This window comes from Hippocampus zosterae, chromosome 11 (genome assembly GCF_025434085.1).
Source record: "Hippocampus zosterae strain Florida chromosome 11, ASM2543408v3, whole genome shotgun sequence".
Classification (NCBI taxonomy): Eukaryota; Metazoa; Chordata; class Actinopteri; order Syngnathiformes; family Syngnathidae; genus Hippocampus; species Hippocampus zosterae.
The window spans coordinates 10,728,323-10,749,562 of record NC_067461.1 but is presented as its reverse complement, the minus strand read 5'-3'; the positions used below and the strand labels follow the sequence as shown (position 1 = coordinate 10,749,562).

Genomic DNA, 21,240 nt, shown 5'->3' with positions numbered 1-21,240 from the left:
TAAAACACATGAATTAAACGTTTCCATTACCACGAATGCAAGCAATACCAAGACAGGTAATAATGCACTTGGAAATGGCTTTTTGTACAGAGTGTCCGTAAAGTCTGGTCACATAGGATAATTGGATATTCCTCATTTAATTCAACAGCTTTATCCCCCCCTCTGTAGCTTAATGATGTTTCTGTCAAAGGAGGAAAGAATTGACGATGACATTGACTCAGTGGTAAATATTACTTCATTACTAACTCAACGAATAAGGAGTGATTGCATCAAAATTGAAGGGATTGTGGATTTATCGTTTCTGAGTTCATAAACATTTTGCAAATACATTAGCAGTGAATAAAAAGTTGTTTGGAGTTGCATGTATGTGTTCCACTATGTGCTCAGACACCCTGGAGTGTATGTCACTTCTGTCCCACATCTTCTATTTCAAAAGAAGAATATCCTCTCCTATCCTGCTCCCAGTGAAAACAACTCTCACTCCTGTTCTGATCCCACTCAGACTGACTTCCACTCCTGATCCACTTCCATTTTGAAGGTCAGCGACAGTAAAAAAGGCTGTGCATCTGTCGTTGGGTTTTGTTTTTTGTTTTTTTTGTTTTCCTACTGGATAAATCCCAGTCCCGTCTGCTCCTTGAACTTTTTATCTTGTACCGCCCCTATGCCAGTGTGGTGCTGAGCAGATTCATTTTGCCATAATGGGCTGTATCATAGCATCGGTGTGTGTGGATATAAGCCTACGCTGATGTCGTGTTGTTGATCTTCAGGCCAAAAAGTCATTGCTGCCGGATGCAGCCAAGGACTGTACTCAATTTTACGAAAACAAATCACAATTCGGAGGAATCATTCAAATTTGTTAGTAGGCATGTCCAGAATTCACATTTGAACATTGCAAGTCATAGTGGAACGTGCAGCACCTTATTTTGGTCTATTTTTTTCTTCGTTAAAAAAAAGAAGAAAAAAAAAGACTGCTCCCACCTCCCCGCACATCTCTGTTTTGATCCCTTCCCAGCTGGGCGGTGGCTGCCATGGCAACTGCTGAATCATCCTCCCCAGTCAGCGGCAGTCTTCTTATTCCATTTTGGTTAGTAAGGCCTTGCATCATCCGGGAAAATTAATCTTGCTCCTTCCATTAGCTTTATTAGCTTTCGAACAACAGGGGGTAGGGCCGTTTAGTCTTGGGAAGTGAGGAAGCACAAGCAGCAGGCCTTCCAATGGGAAACCTACCCACATCGGTGAAGCACTGCCTGAGCTATGACCAACTCATCCAGGACTATCCGTGGCTGAGACGCTGGCTGCTGGAGCAAGCAGAGGTGGGTGTCCTGCTTTTGCATCTCATCTCCCTTGCTGCCCGCCACTTTAGAAACAGGCCTGCAGTGTTCCAATTGCATTAGCTTGTATTATTTGTGTATTTCTGAGTTCCCGTTCATTTTCTTTCGAGAAAAGGGGCACTGGGCGGTTAGGCGCCAAGAAGCTGCCAGAGACCCCGCAATCTCGATCCAACCCGCTCGATAGCTAGTGATAAAGCAAACTGTGAGCATCAGCAGCCTGTGCGAGAGCTGAAAATTAAAAACCACAATTTAGAGTTGACATTTAAAAAAATATGACAATTAATCCTGACAATAAAGAAACATTACATTTGTAGGCGTTTTTGACAAACCCGATAGCATATAAAGTGAAACATACATTTTAAAGGCATTGAGAGTGAGACCGTAAAATGATGATGTACCCCAAATTTATTCATTTTTTAAATTCATGAAGCGATCAAGCCAAGTAAGTATTTGTTTGTACACCAAGCACGACATGAATGTGGCCTTCAAACTGTGAATGGGTAAGATGTTTTTCAGCTTCTCTTCTGACAGCAACTGTGAAGCTGTATTTAGCTGCTAACAAAATACGAAATCATAGTCGTAGGCATACGCTAAGACTCTTGTGTGAAGGCTCTTGCCACGGGAGATTTACAGGAAATAAATGTGGCCAGTTAAAAAAAAAAGCAGTTGCAAGAGGCAGACACAAACTGTACATTAGATGGTTTGTTGAAGTGTTCATTTATGCCTTCACGATGAAGATGATTGCAGTTTTTGGTTCCAAACAGAGAAATCCCATGATCCTCTGAATTTCCCCTGCGGTTCGTGTGGGGAACCGTATCTGACCTATCTTTCTGAATGTTTTCTCTGTGAAACATGGCTTTGGTTCCCTTGCTTGACATGATTATAGTTACAACCGTTGGGTGTCTTCTGGCATTGAGGAGTTATTGAGAAAACAAATGCTTGGGTTACAGTATATTTGTCTCTTTTCTTTATTCTTCTTTAGACTGCTTCTGAGTATCCAGAGAGTGTGAAAATAGTTGAAGTTGGGCCCAGAGATGGACTCCAAAATGAAAAGGTCTGCACCGCTACTTCTATTCCATATGCAGAATTTATGCGTCTGTGTTAAATAAACCTTTTTTTGTCTCTCTTACATAAAACGCACAACATATGGGTTCTGCGCCGCGATTAACATAGCATATGTTTTACATTTTCTTTTGAAATTCAAGAAGAGAAAAGACATGGTTTACTCTGCTTAGGATGTTACCATTGAATCGATCCTTGTTGCATGCCAACACTTTGACAGATTCTACCACAGCGTCTACATAAAGAGACGGGCGATGTCTCGTGTCTGCAGGGTTCTTTTGAACGTGTGTTATGTTGTACTTCCCAGCGTGAATGGAATCAATTCCAGGAGTAGTTTGGGGGTTTTACTGTGCCCTCAGGAAATTCTTCCGACAGGAGTTAAAATCCAGCTGATAGACATGCTATCGGGATCAGGCCTGCGTGTGATCGAAGCCACCAGTTTCGTCTCTTCAAAGTGGGTACCGCAGGTAATAAGTCCGCTTGATGCGCAGTTAAGCGTACCGAGGCGATTTGTAAAGCTCTCTTCCTTGTGTGTCTTGGCTTGCGTGGCCTACCTGCATCCCGGCTGGAGCCGCAGATGTTTTTCCTGAGAAATCCTTTTAGATTCAGAAGGACTACATTTCCCGTCGTAAATTATATTTTTATTTTAAAAAGGACACTGAAACATGTTTTGTTCATTTTAAGGAAATATGACATCAAGCAACTCTGGCCTTAATGGTCTGTGCAGGGATGTGAAAAGCTTGACTGAGAATAATTTCTTTTCAGGAACGAGCTGTGTTGACATGAAAGGTTTATTTTTATACCTTACGTTTGCGTTTTCCTCTTTTTGTTCAGATGGCCGACCACACTGAGGTTCTCAGAGGAATCAAGAGAGCGCCTCATGTTCAGTACCCGGTATTAACACCCAACATGCAAGGCTTTCAGGACGCTGTGAGTCACATGAATGCTTGAAGAATTGTGGTCACCGACTTCATGAATTTTTGTTCCCCGTGTTTGTTGCCGATGATGTGTAACAGGTTTCAAAAGCCTTTTACAAGGCATTTTTGTCTCTCGCGCTAGGTTGCAGCCGGCGTTACTGAAGTGGCAGTGTTTGGCTCCGCGTCTGAGACCTTCAGCTTGAAAAACATAAATTGCTCTATTGATGAAAGCATGCGAAGGTTTGACGAGGTTGTCAAGGGTGCCAAAGCGAAAATGATTCCAGTCCGTGGGTTTGTACTCTTTCTATTTGTCACTCATGGGTGACCATGGGAAAAAAGGCTTTTTTGTGTGTGCTTTAACTTGAAGGCAGGTTCACAGGATAAATCTTATTAATAAGATAGCAAATATAAAATCATGACCCAACAGAAATGTTGTAATGGACTGGGTTGATGTTTGCAGTCGGAGTGATGATTGACTATTCACACAAGCAAATGGTGACCCAAATTGCATGCGCAGCTACATCTGCAAAGGAAGTTGCACAGCGACGCTCATGGTTTTTAAAAAAAATATATAATACAGAACAATTTGTAATTTACAAGAAACATTTCTTTTTCCAAACCAAACACTTCTTCTCGAGATTTTCTCTCACCAAATTCCCATTGTTCGAATTGAAATGTTACATAAATCCTGAGCAGGAATTAAGGAAGTAACCTCCACTAAAATGTGATACAATGCACAACATTTATCCCACACCATTTCTACAGCAGTAATTAAGACGTCAAATATCTTAAATAAGGTTTCTGTGTGAATAATTTAACCATTTCAGGGACAGCGGTTACTGCAGTTATCCTCTTACAGTGTGCATGAGAGGGTTAATTGAATTAGTACTGTTCCAGGTACGTTTCCTGTGCCCTTGGATGCCCGTACGAAGGACAGATTGATCCATCCAGAGTTGCCGAGGTTAATCTGGTCGACTATATACTGTAGATTTCGATGATCAATTTTCTGTATCCTAATTTTCTCCCCCTCATCTTATTCCTCCTCTTCTCAGGTAGCCAAGAGATTGTATGAGATGGGATGCTACGAGGTCTCCGTGGGGGACACCATTGGCGTGGGCACTCCAGGGTCCATGCGTAAAATGCTGCAGTGTGTCATGAAGGAGGTTCCGGCCAGCGTTCTTGCAGTTCACTGCCATGACACATACGGTCAAGCCTTGCCAAACATCCTTACCGCACTTCAGGTAAAAACTCACAACATTCAGAGTCACACACTGTACGTTCATACACATACAAGGCATTAAAAAAAAAACTGATTCTGAAATACTTGCTGGGGTTGCTCTGGGAAAACTTGTGAGGACATAAAATAATGCAGCAACGGTTACAATGGCGATAGATTCAACCGTTGCTTGTGCTGATTGTTAAAAATAAGAAACAAATCATCACGCTTGTCGTTGGATTCATTCCAGATGTTTTTAAGTTGAATTACCACTGTTGTTTCTAATAATCATAGGACAAAGTGGATCTTCGTGTTCCATAAATATGAGCTCAAATCATGTCTTTTTATGACACTTTCACATGCACACATGGGTCATTTTATCCAAAGAACAAAGCGGTTTTAAAATATATTTTTAATCAGCACGTCCTGCTTCCTATGCTACATTGGTATTTTACAGAACAGGATAAAAACCTCAGCTATGTGCAGTCGGTAACAGTGCCACAAAGACGTTTGTGTTACTATTTATTTTTTGTTCACTATTCACGGAGCTCATTCTGCTATCTGCGGCGTTAACCAAACTCCTCCGCCTCGTGGAAACATTGCTATAGTCAATGTAATTACAGCTACCTCGTGGTACCACCTGTAATTTTGTTTTTTTCTTGAGGGCAGAAAGGAGGTGTCTAGTTGTGGTGAGGCGTTTATTTGCACAAGTGGACGACGTGCTTGGCGACTAATTCAGCCACTGTGTCAACCCGAGTGGGGACCACTATCCGAGAAAATATCGTATGCAATATAACTCCCCGTAGATCCATGACATTGTGGCTGTTTATGACATGAATGCATCCTCTGTTTTGGCAAGTACGCAGGAGGCACAAGATCTATGTGTGGGTTACAATAGCACATAGAAAACCAGGAATTGTCCGTCAAAAGCCAACAGGGGAATTAAGTAATGTGATCTAAATGTCCCTGCTTAAATACAATCCTGAAACTACAACGAATGTACAAAGACAGGAGAATAAAACGGCCGTGCACGGTGGAAGTCATATGCCGCATAGCCCGATGGCTAACAGGAGGCTGTTTAAGTGTCTGGCAGTATTTTAAACAGCCTTCAAATTGACATCAATCCACAGGTAATGCTGACATGGCCGTATAGGTTCTTTGGGTCACATTGTCATCACACACAACGCCACTCAGTGAAGGAGAGGCGGGGGGTTCAGCAGATGTGGTAGGTCACAAAGGCTCACCTATTCACTGTCTGTTGTACAAGACAACTGAGAGCTCGGAGGATAGACGAGCCCTGAGGGATAGGGAGGGGGGATCCTAACTCATCTCAGGCCTCTCCTGACAATGCTGCATTTAAATGCAGTTGGAAAATGATCCTTTCATCCGTTCTCTGCCGCGTATGTGACAAACGGTGGTGCAGCTGCAGGAACAAGCTTTGCCGTCAACTTATTGCACTGGGCAGTAAACCATTCATTTAAAGTAATGCATAGTAAGTAGGGATTTATTGCCGTTTCATACAAACGCGCACAAATTCTCATACCATTTCCTCACTGTCATAATGTCATAATGTAGTTTCAAAATAAGATGCCACTCATTAAATATAATTGGCTCTTTTAGGTTTTTCATCAAAGTAGCCACACTTTAACTTGTACTTTTCAACTTGAATAGTTTGGTTGAAAAATACAGTAATAATAATAATAATAGAGGTAACCTTTTGGATGATATTTAAAACGATTCATCTCAGCATCCCCTCGCTCAATGAAGATAATAGCAGCTGTGTCTATTTAGTCAACCATTTGGTCACCTATAAATAAGATGGAAATGAAAGATTTTATCATATACCTTTTCATTAGTGTGTGCCAGAGGTCCACACCACCAACGGGGAAAGAAATGACTTCCCTCAGTGCTGTCAGCTCTGAGTCATCTCTTTTGTTCCTGATAAAAACATTCCTTAGCCTTTGTACCTTTTTTTTCCCCAAAGTACCAGGGGGTTGGGGGGGGCAAGGGGGGCTTTGTTCCTGCCGCTCTCCTGGCAGTTCACACAATGACAACTTACGTACTTTGATTTCCCAGGCATGGCAAACAAAATGAGTTATTCTTAATGGGAAATATCTGTGTAATGCGAATCATAATAAGGCTTAATTCTAACATGGCCATAATTAACAATTTTAGCATCCATACTAAATATTGTCAACATATCAACATGTCCATCCATCCATTATCCGAACCACTTATCCCATAGTTCAAAATTTAAAACAATTATATTCCTACCATCCGAGCAAAACACGACACTGACTCTTTATAGTGCTAATGTCCTTAACCAGAGTGAGTTTCCAAGTTAAAGACATGCGGATATAAGATATCCTTTATTTGTCCCGCAATGGGGAAATTACAAACAGAATTGGAAATGTTCTTTTGTCAAATGTCAAATGATCTTCTTCATAAATATCTAACCCAAAAATGAAATTCCCCCATCCAACAGACAAATTGTAAGAACTGAGAACGTACAATGGAACCTCAAGTCAGCCCTTTTTCAGGTAATGCAGCAAAAACTTTTTTTTTTTGGAGAAGAATTACCTCTCAATGTATTATTTTCGACATTAGAACGGTCTTGGCATGGACGAGCGGATGCGTCTATCTTGTATCTTCTCATGCTGCGTAAACCAATGGCCACGTGCATAAGTCATTGCAATAAACTGAAAACGAGTTGTATCCTTCAGCGGCATGAGGCGTAAAGCCAATGCATATGTGGGCGGAGTTTTCACCTCCGCATCCTTGATCATCGAATCACAAATCTAATGCCGGTTGCATTTGGGAATGATCTGATGAAAGAAGTCCAAAACTGATTTCATTTTCTTCAGCAAGTAAAAAAAAAAGATTTACAGTGTGCAGTGTATATTTAAATGTGCTGTCTCTTTAATTTTGCTTGCTTGTCTAAGCATGCTGAACTAATAATAAGGAAATGACAGCCAAGGGGTCTTTGTGCAAGCGACGTTTGCACTGATCAATGAAGATTTTGACGGTATTTCATTCGTATTCGTTGGCAATCACCGAAATGTGTAAACGGAGGAGCATTTCATCGGAGAGCCAATGATATGTCTAAAACTTTGTGAGTCATTTAGTTTCGTTTAAGTATCAAATGGTTAACTTGTCTTTATTCTTGTGTCACAGTTCGGAGTTCCATAAGGTTGCTTCAACCCTTTCACTCTATATAACTCCCAAAAGACCTTCATTCATTGCACATTATTTCCCATTTTCCTTTAAGCCAACAGCATCATGGAATGAAGCGTGACGTGCCATCTCATTTTATAGTATTTCCTAGTGAAAACGTGTTCCAGGAATTGATTTTAGTGTGACTGAGGTGTGCTTACTCGTGAAACTCAGGAAGCCGTGTCAAAGAAAACTGATGACACAGTTCATAATTTTTCATTTTTAAATAAATCACAAGGTGGAAATATAATTTATTTAGTCTGTAAAAGTTTGTTTTGTTCTGCCAGTGTCTGGGCTTTGCTTGGTGACTGTAAGCTTATTTATGTTTGCCAGGAAAAAGGTTGATATATGTGTCGGCCGCAGCTACGTGACAGACTCTTTCAGCTTGCCGGTTTATGTAGCTGTGGGTAAAGCATCACTGCTTCATATCATGCCATGAATACGCTCCCTCTCTCTCTCTCTCACTTTCTATCTCTCTCTCTCTCTCACTCTCTCTCTCTCTCTCTCTCTCTCTCTCTCTCTCTCTCTCTCTCTCTCTCTCTCTCTCTCTGACGCACGTGTAAAACCAAAATGGGAGCTTGTCCGTCTTGAGCCTCGTCAAGTGCGAGTGTAGAATATCAACAAGCGTATCCGAAAATCATGCCTGTTTCAGAATACACTGTGTCTTTACACAGGAATGTATTGTTTTCATACAGCCACAGCTCGGTCAATATGGCTTTCTAATGCCGAGTGCACATCTGGTTTCTGGGCACGATGAATCTTACTGAGCACTGGCAAGCCCGAATTGCTGACCGCCGATTCTCGCACGATTAGCCTCCAAATGAACAAGGCACACCGCTGAAGGGTCTGTTTTGTTCCTCTCGGAAACCGTACGCCGAAGACCCCCAGCCCTGCGTGCGCTGCAGCTGCAAGTGAGAGGATTGGCATGGTAGATTACAACTCTGTGTTTATACAACACAAAAAATCTGCCGAGTACAATATCCTGCTCTGGCTTTAACCAAGGTCTGGAAATGTCATGCACTGAACACACCAAAGTTGAGACCCCCCCCTAGCCCCCATCCCGCCACCTTCCACCCCACCTCTACCTCGTTCCTTGCCAACACAAACAGCAATTACGGCGAGTTTAGACAGCCCCTGAAAGAAGTACGTTCTTGTCTTTTAATTTTGCTTGCTTGATCCTTCTCTGCTGGGTTAAAGTCCTTCATGACCCAGTGCCACTGAGAGTATCGGTGTGTTAATTTTGTCTCCCTGTGGGATCCCCCCGACATCTGGCTCTGCTGCGGAAGCTGGAAAACATCTCTCATATTCTCACGATAAGACCAAGGACATGTGGAAAATATCCTGAAAATATTTGGTGCGTCATCATTTTTTTTATTGAAAATGGAGCATTTGAAGTTTTTCATTAACACATCAAGCCAGATTCATTTTTTCCTGCAGAGTCAACATTTGATTTTGGGTCCTCGTGTTATGGTAATAAAGTTGTTTGTTGGTAGCCTTCCAAAACACATCATTAAATGTCATATGGAGGCCAGACATTTGGAGTGGTTGCTGATAATAAAGCAAAAACAGAACAATAATGACGATTTGCAGCAGCGATTAAGTCAACAAAAGAAAAAACAATGATTACACGTTTGATGATGATGGCACAGTGGATGATGATAGTTAGCATGTCTCTTTGTGTCACTCGATGCGATAGTTATTCGAATCTCTATGAGAACATGTCTTATGAATTTTCCCCATGTGTTTTCTCCACATTCAACTGTAAAATGTCCTTTGATGTGAGTGTGAATGGCAGTTTGCAATACCGTGAGTACTTTGTGATTCACGAGGGACCAGATGTCCCAAGACACCGACCATAGTCTCCATTTACTCATGGCCCTGAAGAGGAAAAGCGAAGAGGATTAGCACTGGCAGTATTAACAATATTCTTTTGATTATGATTGGATAGTTTGTGGTGGTGCAGAACTGCACTTCACCTGGCAAGATGGCCTTACTTTGCTACATGAAGGGGCCAAGATATTACACAGAGCTGTGGTGTGGGGACATGATGCACGCTGTACAGAATGGATGAGTGTGCACTACTTCACATCACAACTTCGGCTTTTTCTGATACATCTCTTTCACCGGATATCATTCAATTGTGCAAGTGTACCTGGCTCGCGTGTGTACATTCAGTACAGTCTACTCCCTCCAACGCTATAGAACGTATACGCGTTAATGTGCATGTGCTACGACGATTCTAAAACGGGCACATTTATCCTGAAGGGATCAGGGAAATAACGCCTGACAGTAATGATTATAGTTTGCAACAACGGCACATTTGTGTAGTAATATTATAACTCCTGTGTTGGAACAGAGTAAGTGGACACCCTCTTAACCAAGGCAAAAATGTCTCCTCGATGTAGCACGGACAGGACAGAGTAGTGCTGTGAAAACATGAGTAACCAGCGGAATCAGAACCATATGAAATGTCGCGCTCCATACCGAGAATTTGCACAAGGCTATTACTATATGGCACCGCTGCCAGACGCAGACAAAGAGGATGACTAAGCCGTACTGAGGGACTTTCTGTGCATGCTCATTTTCGATGCTGCAGTCCTCCTAAACAGTTGCAAAGCACCACCGCAGCCTTGGCAGGGACCTGCATGTCGTGGCAAACTATCCAATTGAAGAAGGATCTTTGTTCAGGAATTTTACCTGAGTAGAGACAGGGATGACAGTCGTGAGTATGTCTGCTGTGGAGACAACCAGGCTCTGTTCGGTGACACCAGTCCACTTCCAGTCTGTTAAAATGTAATTTGCCCATTGGTTCGAAATAATGTGTTTTTATGTTCTTGGGCCTTTCTAATCTCTCAGAGCTGTGAACCCTTGTGTACACAGAGGTGCTCTGGCTTTTCACTCATCCCTAATATCAGGAAACACATACTCACAAAAAGACATCGTTACAGTTTTGAAACAGCATTGCTGACGCACCTCAGGGCTGCAGAGTTCTTGCTTTGAACAGACTCAAGACCCACCTTTTAAATTAAGCTCGTAACTAATACTAAACTAATGTGAATAATTGTTTATTTACTGCTACTTATTTGGTACTTAATTATTGTTTTATTATGATGCACCTTTTATATATATATATATATATATAAAATTTTCAATCATTACATTTTTCATTGATTTTATGTTTTCAAATATCATTTTGCATGTCTTCACTGTTGTCTCCGAGGGAAGCCTCTGCTGGGATGGGCTGTGGCCACGGTCCTGCCTCATTAGGTCGTCACTCATCATAGGTGGCTACTGATAGGGCATGACGCTGGGGGCTTCGTGTCAGTGTTCTTTGTGCTCTGTACCCAGTCTTAAATTTTTGTATCATTATTTATAATTTGTATTTGTGTGTGTGTGTGTGTGTGAGTGTGTGTGCGTGTGTGTGTGTGTGTGTGAGTGTGAGAGAGAGAGTTGCAAGTCAGGGCTCCAGATCGAGGTTATTAAGGTTAATAAATAAATAAAGGTGGCGGCCCGGTAGTCCAGTGGTTAGCACGTCGGCTTCACAGTGCAGAGGTACCGGGTTCGATTCCAGCTCCGGCCTCCCTGTGTGGAGTTTGCATGTTCTCCCCGGGCCTGCGTGGGTTTTCTCCGGGTGCTCCGGTTTCCTCCCACATTCCAAAAACATGCGTGGCAGGCTGATTGAACACTCTAAATTGTCCCTAGGTGTGAGTGTGAGTGCGAATGGTTGTTCGTTTCTGTGTGCCCTGCGATTGGCTGGCAACCGATTCAGGGTGTCCCCCGCCTACTGCCCGAAGACAGCTGGGATAGGCTCCAGCACCCCCGCGACCCTAGTGAGGATCAAGCGGCTCGGAAGATGAATGAATGAATGAAAAAATAAATAAAGTAAAAATGATCATCTTGATCAACATATATTTATTGAAATTACATCTAAAATGTGTTTACAGTGGAAACTTAAGGAACAAATGTACTTTTTATATACAGTTTGAGGTGTGTACAAAATGTTCACAGTAAATGTATCTCTAATTATGGACTATTTTTGTTCGACAAATGTTCTTGGCATGGACGAGCAGATGAATCAATGTTGTAATTCGCAACCGTCACTGGCAAAACTAGTGATACACTGCTGCGGTGTAAGGCGGAAGCCGTTACCTACATAGGCAAAGTTCCACGTCTGCATTGTTGATCATTCAATCAAACAAATCGCCATTTTTTAAAATAATCTTGCATTTGACAAATACTCCGTTTGTTAACAAATAACTAAAACTAGCACGAAATCCTCCCCGCCCCCCAAAAAAGTAAACTTTTTCGGGGAAAAAATGATTGCTTGATTGACTGCGAGTTCATCATCACCGCATATTTAGCTTTAGTAAATACCAAACTGATTAGACTAGAGCGTGCTTTCCATTTCATCATCAAACGAATGCTCTGCGCTATGAATCCGAGCAACAGAAAAGACAAGCTGGAGCGATGAAAGCCTTCGTAGGGAGATAACAGTGAAATGGACCATTTACCTGAGCCTAACACACTGTAAGTCAAACAGGATCAGGAACCAAAAGAATGACTCAATAGTAGGCGATAGGCTCCTTTACATTTATTACGGTGGCTTGCTAGTCTTTGAATTCCTGTTAAGTGCGTGAACCGTGACCAAGGGTCAAGCATTTTCTTTATTACTATCTCTTCATTTTTTTCTCGATTCTTTTTGTTTCCTACACGTGTGTTCGCTACCACTTAAATTGCAGTTATGTTGGCCACCCCTTATCCTATTTTCTTTGCCATCACATGGTACCTCTCAATGTTGACCTGACACCCCCCACACCCAACCCCCGCCACCCCGATAAAAGCAGAACACATTACTCACTGAACTAAAGTCCCATGTGATGCATGATGTTTCCATAGCTGCCATGCATAACATCATGAGAGGTGATATTCCTTAATGCGCATACTGCTTTAACATGTCATGAACAGGAGTTAACTCGTGGTTGACTCTAGAAGACAGTTGCTGTCTTTCGTTCCATTATTTTCTTTGGAAAAATTCCTAACAAATCTTCACAAATGGAAGTTGCGGGCTGTATGACGCCTTGATAACCCATCAGTGTCTCCTTTGTGTTCTTGACAGCTTGACACCTGGGGAACATAAATGACTTGTAGCACCTTGGACGTGGAAAATATGCAATCAGTGCAGTAAATACTATACATTTAATGGACTGTACATTGAAGCGGAGAAATGGACTTGAATTGTACTGTATTTTGCCCTTGCAGATGGGAGTGCGCGTGGTGGACTCAGCAGTGGCTGGCCTGGGTGGTTGCCCGTACGCTCAGGGTTCATCTGGCAATGTGTCAACGGAGGATGTTCTCTACATGCTCCACGGCATGGGCATCCACACTGTGAGTTCGCACACTCCAACAGACCTGCTGTAATTTATGTGTCCGCATTTCCAGCATAGTGGCACGACTCATACAATCTCCCGGAGTCCATTTACGTAAACACATGCCTCCGCAAACATACTTTTCTGTCAGTGTTTATTTTATAACATCAGTGGTTTTGCACAAGTTCATGCGCCCACACTATTGGGTGCCCTGACCCATGAAGTATTTATTTAACAATCTCTACCCCTGCTGGTGGAACTTTTTCACTACAGGTGGGATGCGGCGCTTGTCTACTGACATTTGTTTTCGTTGTGGCTATTTCCACTGCAGAGCGATACTTGAAACAATACTTTTTTTTTTTTATAATGATCAGCATTTGGGGATGTGGAGGGAAGCACTGAATATGACCATTGTTCATTTGTTGTGGAAATATTTCATATATACGGTTCGATTGACGTTTCACTTGCCTAATTCCTAACTGTGTGTGTGATTTCTTTCAACTGCATACAAGTGTCACGTTATACTTTGATGGAACAGGATTTTACATTCGAATAATGTCCCAAATAATGTCCCAAAAAGTAGGCTACATGAACTAAAATAATTAGTCTAATTGTGCTCACAAATTGGCTGTCTCTGTGTGAGATCTGGGCCTGGTCGGTCGATCACCAAGCTATAATTCTTTTGTAGGAATGGCTACAGGTGGATGGACAGGTAAATTGTACCTTCTACCATCGAGTGGAAGAGTGTTAAATTGTTGTGCCTCTCATTAAATATCAATGGCAAAGATAGATGAACAAAGACACATTGTGTATCAGGAATTCATGAATAAATACGTAATCATATTCGGGCTCATTAAGTTAAACTGGATCATTTCCCTCGGCATATCTGAAGAGCTCTGACGGAGCACCATTTTGCTGCGTTACAGTTGGAAACGACTCCTTTCGACAACAAACAAGGTGCGAGTGAATGAGAAATCAGTATCTCGGCTGGGTTGAGCTGTGAATTCCACCAATAATTCATTCCACACAAGCCACACAATTGTCATCAATCCGTTAAATAAATGATGGATTATTATCCCCAATATTGAATTTGAAAGTTAATGTTTCATTATCTTTTTTTTAAAGGGGGTAAACCTGGCCAAAGTCCTGGAGGCAGGTGACTTCATCTGTACTGCTTTGCAGCGCAAGACAAACTCCAAAGTTGCTCAGGCACGAAGCGGGATGCCGTGATTTTGATGATTGTTTTGGCCCCCCTCACCCCCAAAAAACAAAAATCAACTCAACTTGATGATGAGAGCTTTTCCGGTTTTGACTGTCTTTGCATTCTCTGTGTAAGGCAATTGTACTGCAATGAGTTAGGAATGTGTCTGACATTTAAAGTATGTCTAATTTAAATAAGCTGACCCCATTAATACTAACTCATTATCAGGATCAGAATTGGAATTCTGCTTTGCAATCTAAAATGATCTACAGAAGAAGGCATACTTACATATAGTGAGTGGCCTTTTTTAGCGGCTTGCAGTCATCTGCTCATTTGATATCTCACTTACATTCATATCACTAATGATCCCAGCAGATGGATATAGTGCCTCGTTATTTTTCACCATTATAGGCTCGTAAAATAAGAATGTATTATATCTGCCATATATGTTTTGAAAGCTTTGGTGAAAAAGGCTACCTTCCAATATTTTGCAATATGAACAGGAATTTAGATTCTGATTCTGCAGAATTTATCCTCAGGATTAGCAAAATTACTTTAAATGTCATGATTTCGTTTTTGTCATGCGAATACTGTATAACAATACCTGCAGACTGAATAAAGGTAGCAGATGCCAATAAAGTGAGCTCACCAACCTTTCTGCAAGTGAGCTCATTCTTGGGCACAGATTAATGTGAAGGGCAACCAGTTTGTTCTCACTTCTTCAATAACCATAAATGTGCTGAAGTTAACTTCCATCATATGTCATTAATAATGAGATTTATTTATGAGAAGACAGTGATCATGTTCATGATCTCCCACCATATTTAATCTTATCTATCCATCCATTATCCGATCCGCTTAATCCTCACGAAGGTTGCTGGCGTGCTGGAGCCTATCTCAACTATCTTCGGGCAGCAGGTGGGTTACACCATGAACAGGTTGCCAGCCAATTGAAGGGCACACTTAGACAAACAACAATCCGTGCTAACAATCATACCTAAGGATAATTTAGAGCGTTCAATCAACCTATCATGCACGTGTTTGGAAAGTAGAAGGAAACCGTAGAAGCCGGAGAAAACCCCACATAGGCATGGGGAGAACAAACGACACACAGAAAGGCAGGGGTTAAATTCGAGCATACGACCTCAACACTGTAAGGGGGATGTGCTAACCAGACGTCCACCGTGACGCTCATAATAATGAAGAACCATATAATGATCAAAAGGCAACATTAGCTTTATAAATCTCTGCCACTTTTCACATTTTCAAATGATGGTTTCTACAACATTTCTAGAAAATACATACATTGTCCCATCCCATCACCGGTGATCTATTTCTGAATCATGTGATCCATGGGGGGTACCTGGTGCCCGTGGGCACCACACTTAGTCTTTAGGAATCCTATGTGTCTCACGAGATCGTATTCACTCCTGACCATTTCGTGAAAACTCAAATAACCTTCTGCAATTCTGATCAAGAATATTGTGCTGCAGATAAGCACATCCGGTTAGTAACTCAAATAGAGTATTTAATCACAATTCATTGTTCCCAGCTGTCAATAAAATACAATTAAAATACCAGCTTCATAACTACCAACTAGAGCCTGCCCAAATTATATCTCTGTAATGAAGAAGGTTCGAGAAACAATTGTATACATTTGCATACATTTATTAAGATATCATAATTGATTTCCTGAAAAGTCCAATATCATTATGCAAGAATAAATTTTTCCAAAAAATACCTCTGTGAATGCTGTGCACACACAGATAATTACTTCACTATCTATTCTCGCTTATTCTCACAAAGGTCACGGATGTAATTGGGCCTTTTCCAGCTGTCTTAGTGGATGGGGTACACCCTGAAATGTGGACCATTACAACATATAACTAATTGCAAGTACATGACTTTCTTCTGCTTGCCCCGCTCTCTGATTTGCACATAGACTTACGCGGATGTATTTTTTCATGTTTTACCATGAGGATAATCAGATGTACAATAAAACATTGGAACAGAATGAATAAGAAAGCCTTGCTGCTGTCATGAAATGTAAAAGTTTCAAGCAGACTTTCAATTTGAAATAAATAAATTCTTCATGTCTATTGTTGGATTTATTATTGTTTAGTAATCATACATTCACGTATTATTCGGTTGATTCTCGTGTCGTCATTTTATGCTCGCAATGAAGAATGCTTCTGCCTGTCAGTATAGTTTGATTTTGCTTGCAAAGAAGAACGCTTATGCTTGCAATCATTAGTTGGCTTTGCCTGCAATGAAGAACGCTTATGCTTTCAATAAAGATTTATCCTTTATTATTTACTCACATCTATAATCATTATATGTTCTTCATTATGTGCTCACTTTTGCTTGCTGTACTGTGTGAGAAGTTAGGGTCGCAACCACCTTTCCGAGGACGTGGCTGGGAAGAGATAACTGTTAAGACTAAACAGCGAGCAAGGCTGAACCGTGAATGGAGACATCAACACCAGCTGCAACGGGATGTTTATGTCTATTTGCACACATGTACGTAAATTGCACTCACATACACACACATAGTCAAACAAGTTCAGTGTGTGTTCAACAGCCCCCACCCTTTAGGTTGGACACACCTATGTAGTAGCTTTTCCCAATAAATGAGGAGGTGAAGGGGGAGATCGTTAGGGTTCCGTGTGGAGAACTGAAACCGAACGCTTCTCCTCGTTCCCTCCTGGTACCAGAATCGAGTCTCCTGTCTCCTCCTTTTGGTTATTCTTGAGTGTCAATTTGGACCAACCTGACATTTTTGGGGGCTCGTCCGGGATCGCAACATACCTGACGCCTCCAGACGCTGAGTCGACGGCCAGGAAGACCGTGGCCACGGCAAAGACACCCTTTCTGGGACTGGGTTTCGGCTCCTCGTCTGGGGGCTGAGGGTTGAAGCGAATCCCAGAGGAGAGAGGACTACTCTTGGTAAGTAGGGCGGCGGTGTCCTGTACGTACTTAAACTCCGCATCGACACTCGAGGAGTGTTTGCGCGCCGGGTTTGTAAAGACGGAGGTCGGGGTCTTTAAACCTGTTTTCAATTGAAACACTCTCAGGGCAGGTGTTGTAGTTTGGTTCGAACGCTTGGTTCGAGACCCTGTGTGAGCCTGAGAGGGGTTTGTTGAGAAGGAAATTAAATGCGCATAAATGTATGACTGTGTAACTGTGTGAGTGGAGGTTCGCTACCTCATCTGAACAGGACATTTGTTGTGGCAACTGTCTGAGGAAGCAGAGGCAAGAATTTCCCGCCACCTTGGTGGTAGAAGGTTGGAAATTACCTCAGTCGGAGAAATTGCCACCCTGTTCAAGGGAATAGTCAGCCTAGTTACCCTAGGTAAATCGCTGACTCTAAACAAAAAATTCTCAAATTCTCAAAGTTCCACCCCCTAATTCGCAAATGGGGGTTCATAATAGTAAGACCGTGGAGAGAGGTGATCCCAAAAAGAAGTTAACATGTAAGGACTGGAGATTCGTAGAGAGCCAATGTCCTTCGAAGATAAAACATTTAGATACGTGGATAGAAAAATACACCACCGTTAGATCCGACTCTTCCGACATCTCCTCCTTTTCCACCATCCTCTCCACCCTCTTACAGAGGGGGCCATCCGATGGCCACCAGGGGAAAAGGAGATTTGGGAGTGGAATTTTCAAAAAATTGGAGTAGTGTTTTTTCCCCTGCTGCGACGAAGGTTGACTCATCCGGGAGTGAGGTACGAGACGCTTTTCCCATGATTGAAGTTGCAGATCCAGACATAAAAGGTGAGTCGCCTGTCATTCTTGTTTATAGAACATGGACACAAGAAGATGTAAAAAAAGCCGTAGACGGCATTACATCACATAAAATTGACGTGGTACAATTTGTCCAGAAAATGGAGGATCTGCGAAAATCATATCATCTAAATGGAGCTGAGGAGCAACAAGTTTGGATGGCGGCTTGTTTGACAGTAAATTGATGGTGTATACTGTATCGATATTTGGATGCAGTGAAGTCTTCTCGCGGATGACAAAATTAAAAGTTTGGATGTGCTTAACTTGGTTGTGAGCGGTAGTAAGGTGAATATTTTGGTTTGTCTGTAGGGTTGTGTCTGCGAATATGTGTTGGATTAGTCTTTGCGTGTGGGTGTGTAGATATGCGTGACTCTTGGCGCGACTCATGGAGTCTTGTTTGTTTTGTTTTCTGGCTTTTGCAGTGTAGAAGGTTTGTATGGCATCTATTATAATTACCGGTACTTGTAATTGAAACTGTTTTTATTATAATTCCTAACACCACTTCAGCTTCATAATTTCAACCGGCGCTACATGAAGTATGTGTAAATCAGGTAAAGAAATAAAATGGTTGAGTATGGGTGTGGTGACACAGAGAGTTTTGGATACTTATAGTGGGTGACAGGCAAGTGAAAATATTGATGGTGAGACGTAAGGTGATGATGGAAGTTGAGTATGTTGAGAATAAAGAAAGGCACGGGCAGGTGAGGTTTGACACAGTGATGCTACGAATGAGGAGGTCACCGTGTGTTTAGGTTGAAAAGGGCCGGAAGGTCACGAGATGCTTAGATGGTCCGTTTGTAAGTCGTAAACAGTGGACGTGTGTGGGACGTTGTTAACTTTCTGGGAGGAGGTAGAATGTGTAAGTATACAGTGAAGGCCTTGATCTGGATGATTTGTGAATGTTAATGTCTGTGGGTTTCAGTTATCTTATTTGTTTTATAAATGCTTCTGTTATGCTGCTAATTGCCAGGATGTTCCGATTATGTTCCAATGTTTTTTTAGATTACGTTCATAAGATGCACATTTCTCTTGAAACCTGAGAAGAGCCATCACGGCTCCTGATGTGGGAGGAATGATGGTCTTGTCTCATGAATTTGGAAAATTCTGTTACAACTTTGCTATCCGTGGATTGTGTTGTGCCTTCCGTCATTATGAAATTTAATGACTAGAGTTGAAGCTATCATCGAACATACAAATTCTTGTTGGTTTGAGTCATAAAAAAACCCGTCAGATTTTACGACACATCTCATTTGTGCATACACAGGCTGGATTTCTAATTTCGTTTGTCACAAGAGCAAAATCTTCCAGCTTTAATCAGCACGTTTCAGGGTCACGTGTGAATAATTTACAATTGGCTTCGTTAACTTAGTATGACTGCACGTTTTAAGGTCAACAGTGGCATTTTTGAGTATCACGCACCCTAGGTGGTGTTTACCAAAGACAGTTGTGGCATAGATAAGCCTTTTGGCAGCAGTGTATGGTGTGAACTCTGCATGCTGGAAGAGTGCTAGAAAAAAAAAAGATAAAGGGATGAGCTGTTGCACACTAGCATGACTTTTTTTGTCGCATGGTTGGCATTTATTTTGTGTGTCTATGTTGTTATGTCGATCCCCTTTAACGCTGGAAAAATGCACAGTGCTTAACCGTGCTACTTTGTTGTTTTTCCTTTACTTCCTTTCCTTTGTTGTACTTTCCTGATGGGTGTTTGTTTGTTTGTTTGTTTGTTGGAATGTGAACGGGTAATAGTGATTTGAGAGGTTGTAGGAGGAAGTACAACAAACTCATCTCATCTTATCTCCCGTTTTGTGTGTGTGTTGATTTGTTTCATATTAATATTGCGATGACCTGCATGACTGCCTGATTGGAAACTCTAAATTGTCCCTAGGTGTGAGCATGGGCTTGGGTGGTTGTGCTTGTGTCTGTGTGCCCTGTAATTGGTTGGCGACCGGTTCGGGTTGTCCCCATCCTGCTACCCGGAGTTGGATGGAATAAGCTCCACTCACCCCCGCGAACCTCGTGAGGATAAAAGCGGATCGGACATTGAATGACTGAATGTATTGCTTCATATAGTGATGGGTCGTTTTTTTTGGGTACATCTCGGTTTAACGGGCGAAGGGAGGAATCTAGATATAAACAAGCGCGTTTTGCGGGCTATATTTCGGTAGGTTTGTGCGACTTTCGGTTTGTGCACAAACTGTTTGAGCATATACGGGAGCATATTTATGCGTCGCTTTTCAAAATTGGTGCCCCGTTACATTACGGCATCTCATCGGTTTATTGGCTTAAAACTGATTTGTATAGTTATTTTGCGGTTTGCGGTTGTTATATAACACGTGAAGTATTGTTAATTCAGTGTGACGTATGTTGTTCGTTTTTGTATCATGTTGTGATATTTACGCGGCTCACACCGCAGCGATTTATTTTTTTAGGGGGGACTTGCTGGCTAGCAGCAACGTGATAACGTTTTGGGTTCAGTTCACTTCTGTTTTATATGCGGCAACAAATTGGGCAGTGAACCCAAACTTCTTTTTTGTGTCATGGATTATCTCACGCATTGGCAGGGGGAATGGTGTCTCTGGTTCGGAAACATGATACAACCTATGGTTTTAACCAATGTTGGAATACGGTACATTTTGAACTACATCTCCATTTCAGATAATGTAGAGGGTTTTCGTTGAATTAATGAGGGGGTTTGGTTGAGGCTTTTCCAAAATGGGTCGAAAATTGATAAACTGGAATGCATGTTTCACATTTTATTTGAGACACTATTGCTCCTGCCATCCACAATCTGCAGGATTGGTAGCAAGTCTGAAAGTATATGGTTAAAATTCGATTAAAGAAATTGAATTGAAATTGAATTGACTTATATGTTAATATTACGAGAATGGTGTTTTCTTCTTTGTTCGAAATATTGTTTGGGAGACTAAATATATTATTGATAATTTCTACAAAATTGTGAACTAGGAAATTAAGCTGATTCGGTTGACAATATGTGAGAATGTTTTGAATGAAAAAAAATGAATTGAGATTGCCGTAGGACGATTGTGCTTTTTCACAGCAGGTTCCAGCAGACATGGCTCTGATTCGAAACATGAAAAACAAACATTGTGTTTCTTTGAAGTGTTGATGACCACACCGTTTGATGGAC

General features: G+C 41.7%; 1 protein-coding gene across 3 annotated transcripts; it reads left to right on the top strand.

Annotated features, from left to right (window-relative positions):
• Positions 1 to 252: 252 nt before the first annotated feature.
• hmgcll1 (3-hydroxymethyl-3-methylglutaryl-CoA lyase-like 1) lies at positions 253 to 14,964 on the top strand. Of its 3 annotated transcripts, XM_052079469.1 has the most exons (10): positions 253 to 538; positions 1,013 to 1,313; positions 2,314 to 2,385; positions 2,753 to 2,860; positions 3,228 to 3,323; positions 3,453 to 3,601; positions 4,208 to 4,271; positions 4,363 to 4,551; positions 12,999 to 13,124; positions 14,231 to 14,964. In XM_052079469.1, exons 2-10 carry the CDS (start codon positions 1,215 to 1,217, stop codon positions 14,333 to 14,335), a joined length of 1,008 nt encoding a protein of 335 aa, XP_051935429.1. In that variant the 5' UTR covers positions 253 to 538; positions 1,013 to 1,214; the 3' UTR covers positions 14,336 to 14,964. The 3 variants fall into 3 exon arrangements, with proteins under 3 accessions (XP_051935429.1, XP_051935427.1, XP_051935430.1); XM_052079467.1 differs by lacking the exon at positions 253 to 538 and having other exon boundaries at positions 905 to 1,313; XM_052079470.1 differs by lacking the exons at positions 253 to 538; positions 1,013 to 1,313 and having other exon boundaries at positions 2,353 to 2,385; positions 2,753 to 2,847.
• The last annotated feature ends 6,276 nt before the right edge of the window (positions 14,965 to 21,240 follow it).

Excerpts from the sequence above, each read along its gene's own strand:
- hmgcll1 (XM_052079469.1), top strand. The coding sequence starts at position 1,215 with ATGGGAAACCTACCCACATCGGTGAAGCACTGCCTGAGCTATGACCAA. Across the intron at positions 1,314-2,313 it reads GGCTGCTGGAGCAAGCAGAG|ACTGCTTCTGAGTATCCAGA; the intron begins GTGGGTGTCCTG and ends ATTCTTCTTTAG. Across the intron at positions 4,552-12,998 it reads ACATCCTTACCGCACTTCAG|ATGGGAGTGCGCGTGGTGGA; the intron begins GTAAAAACTCAC and ends TTGCCCTTGCAG.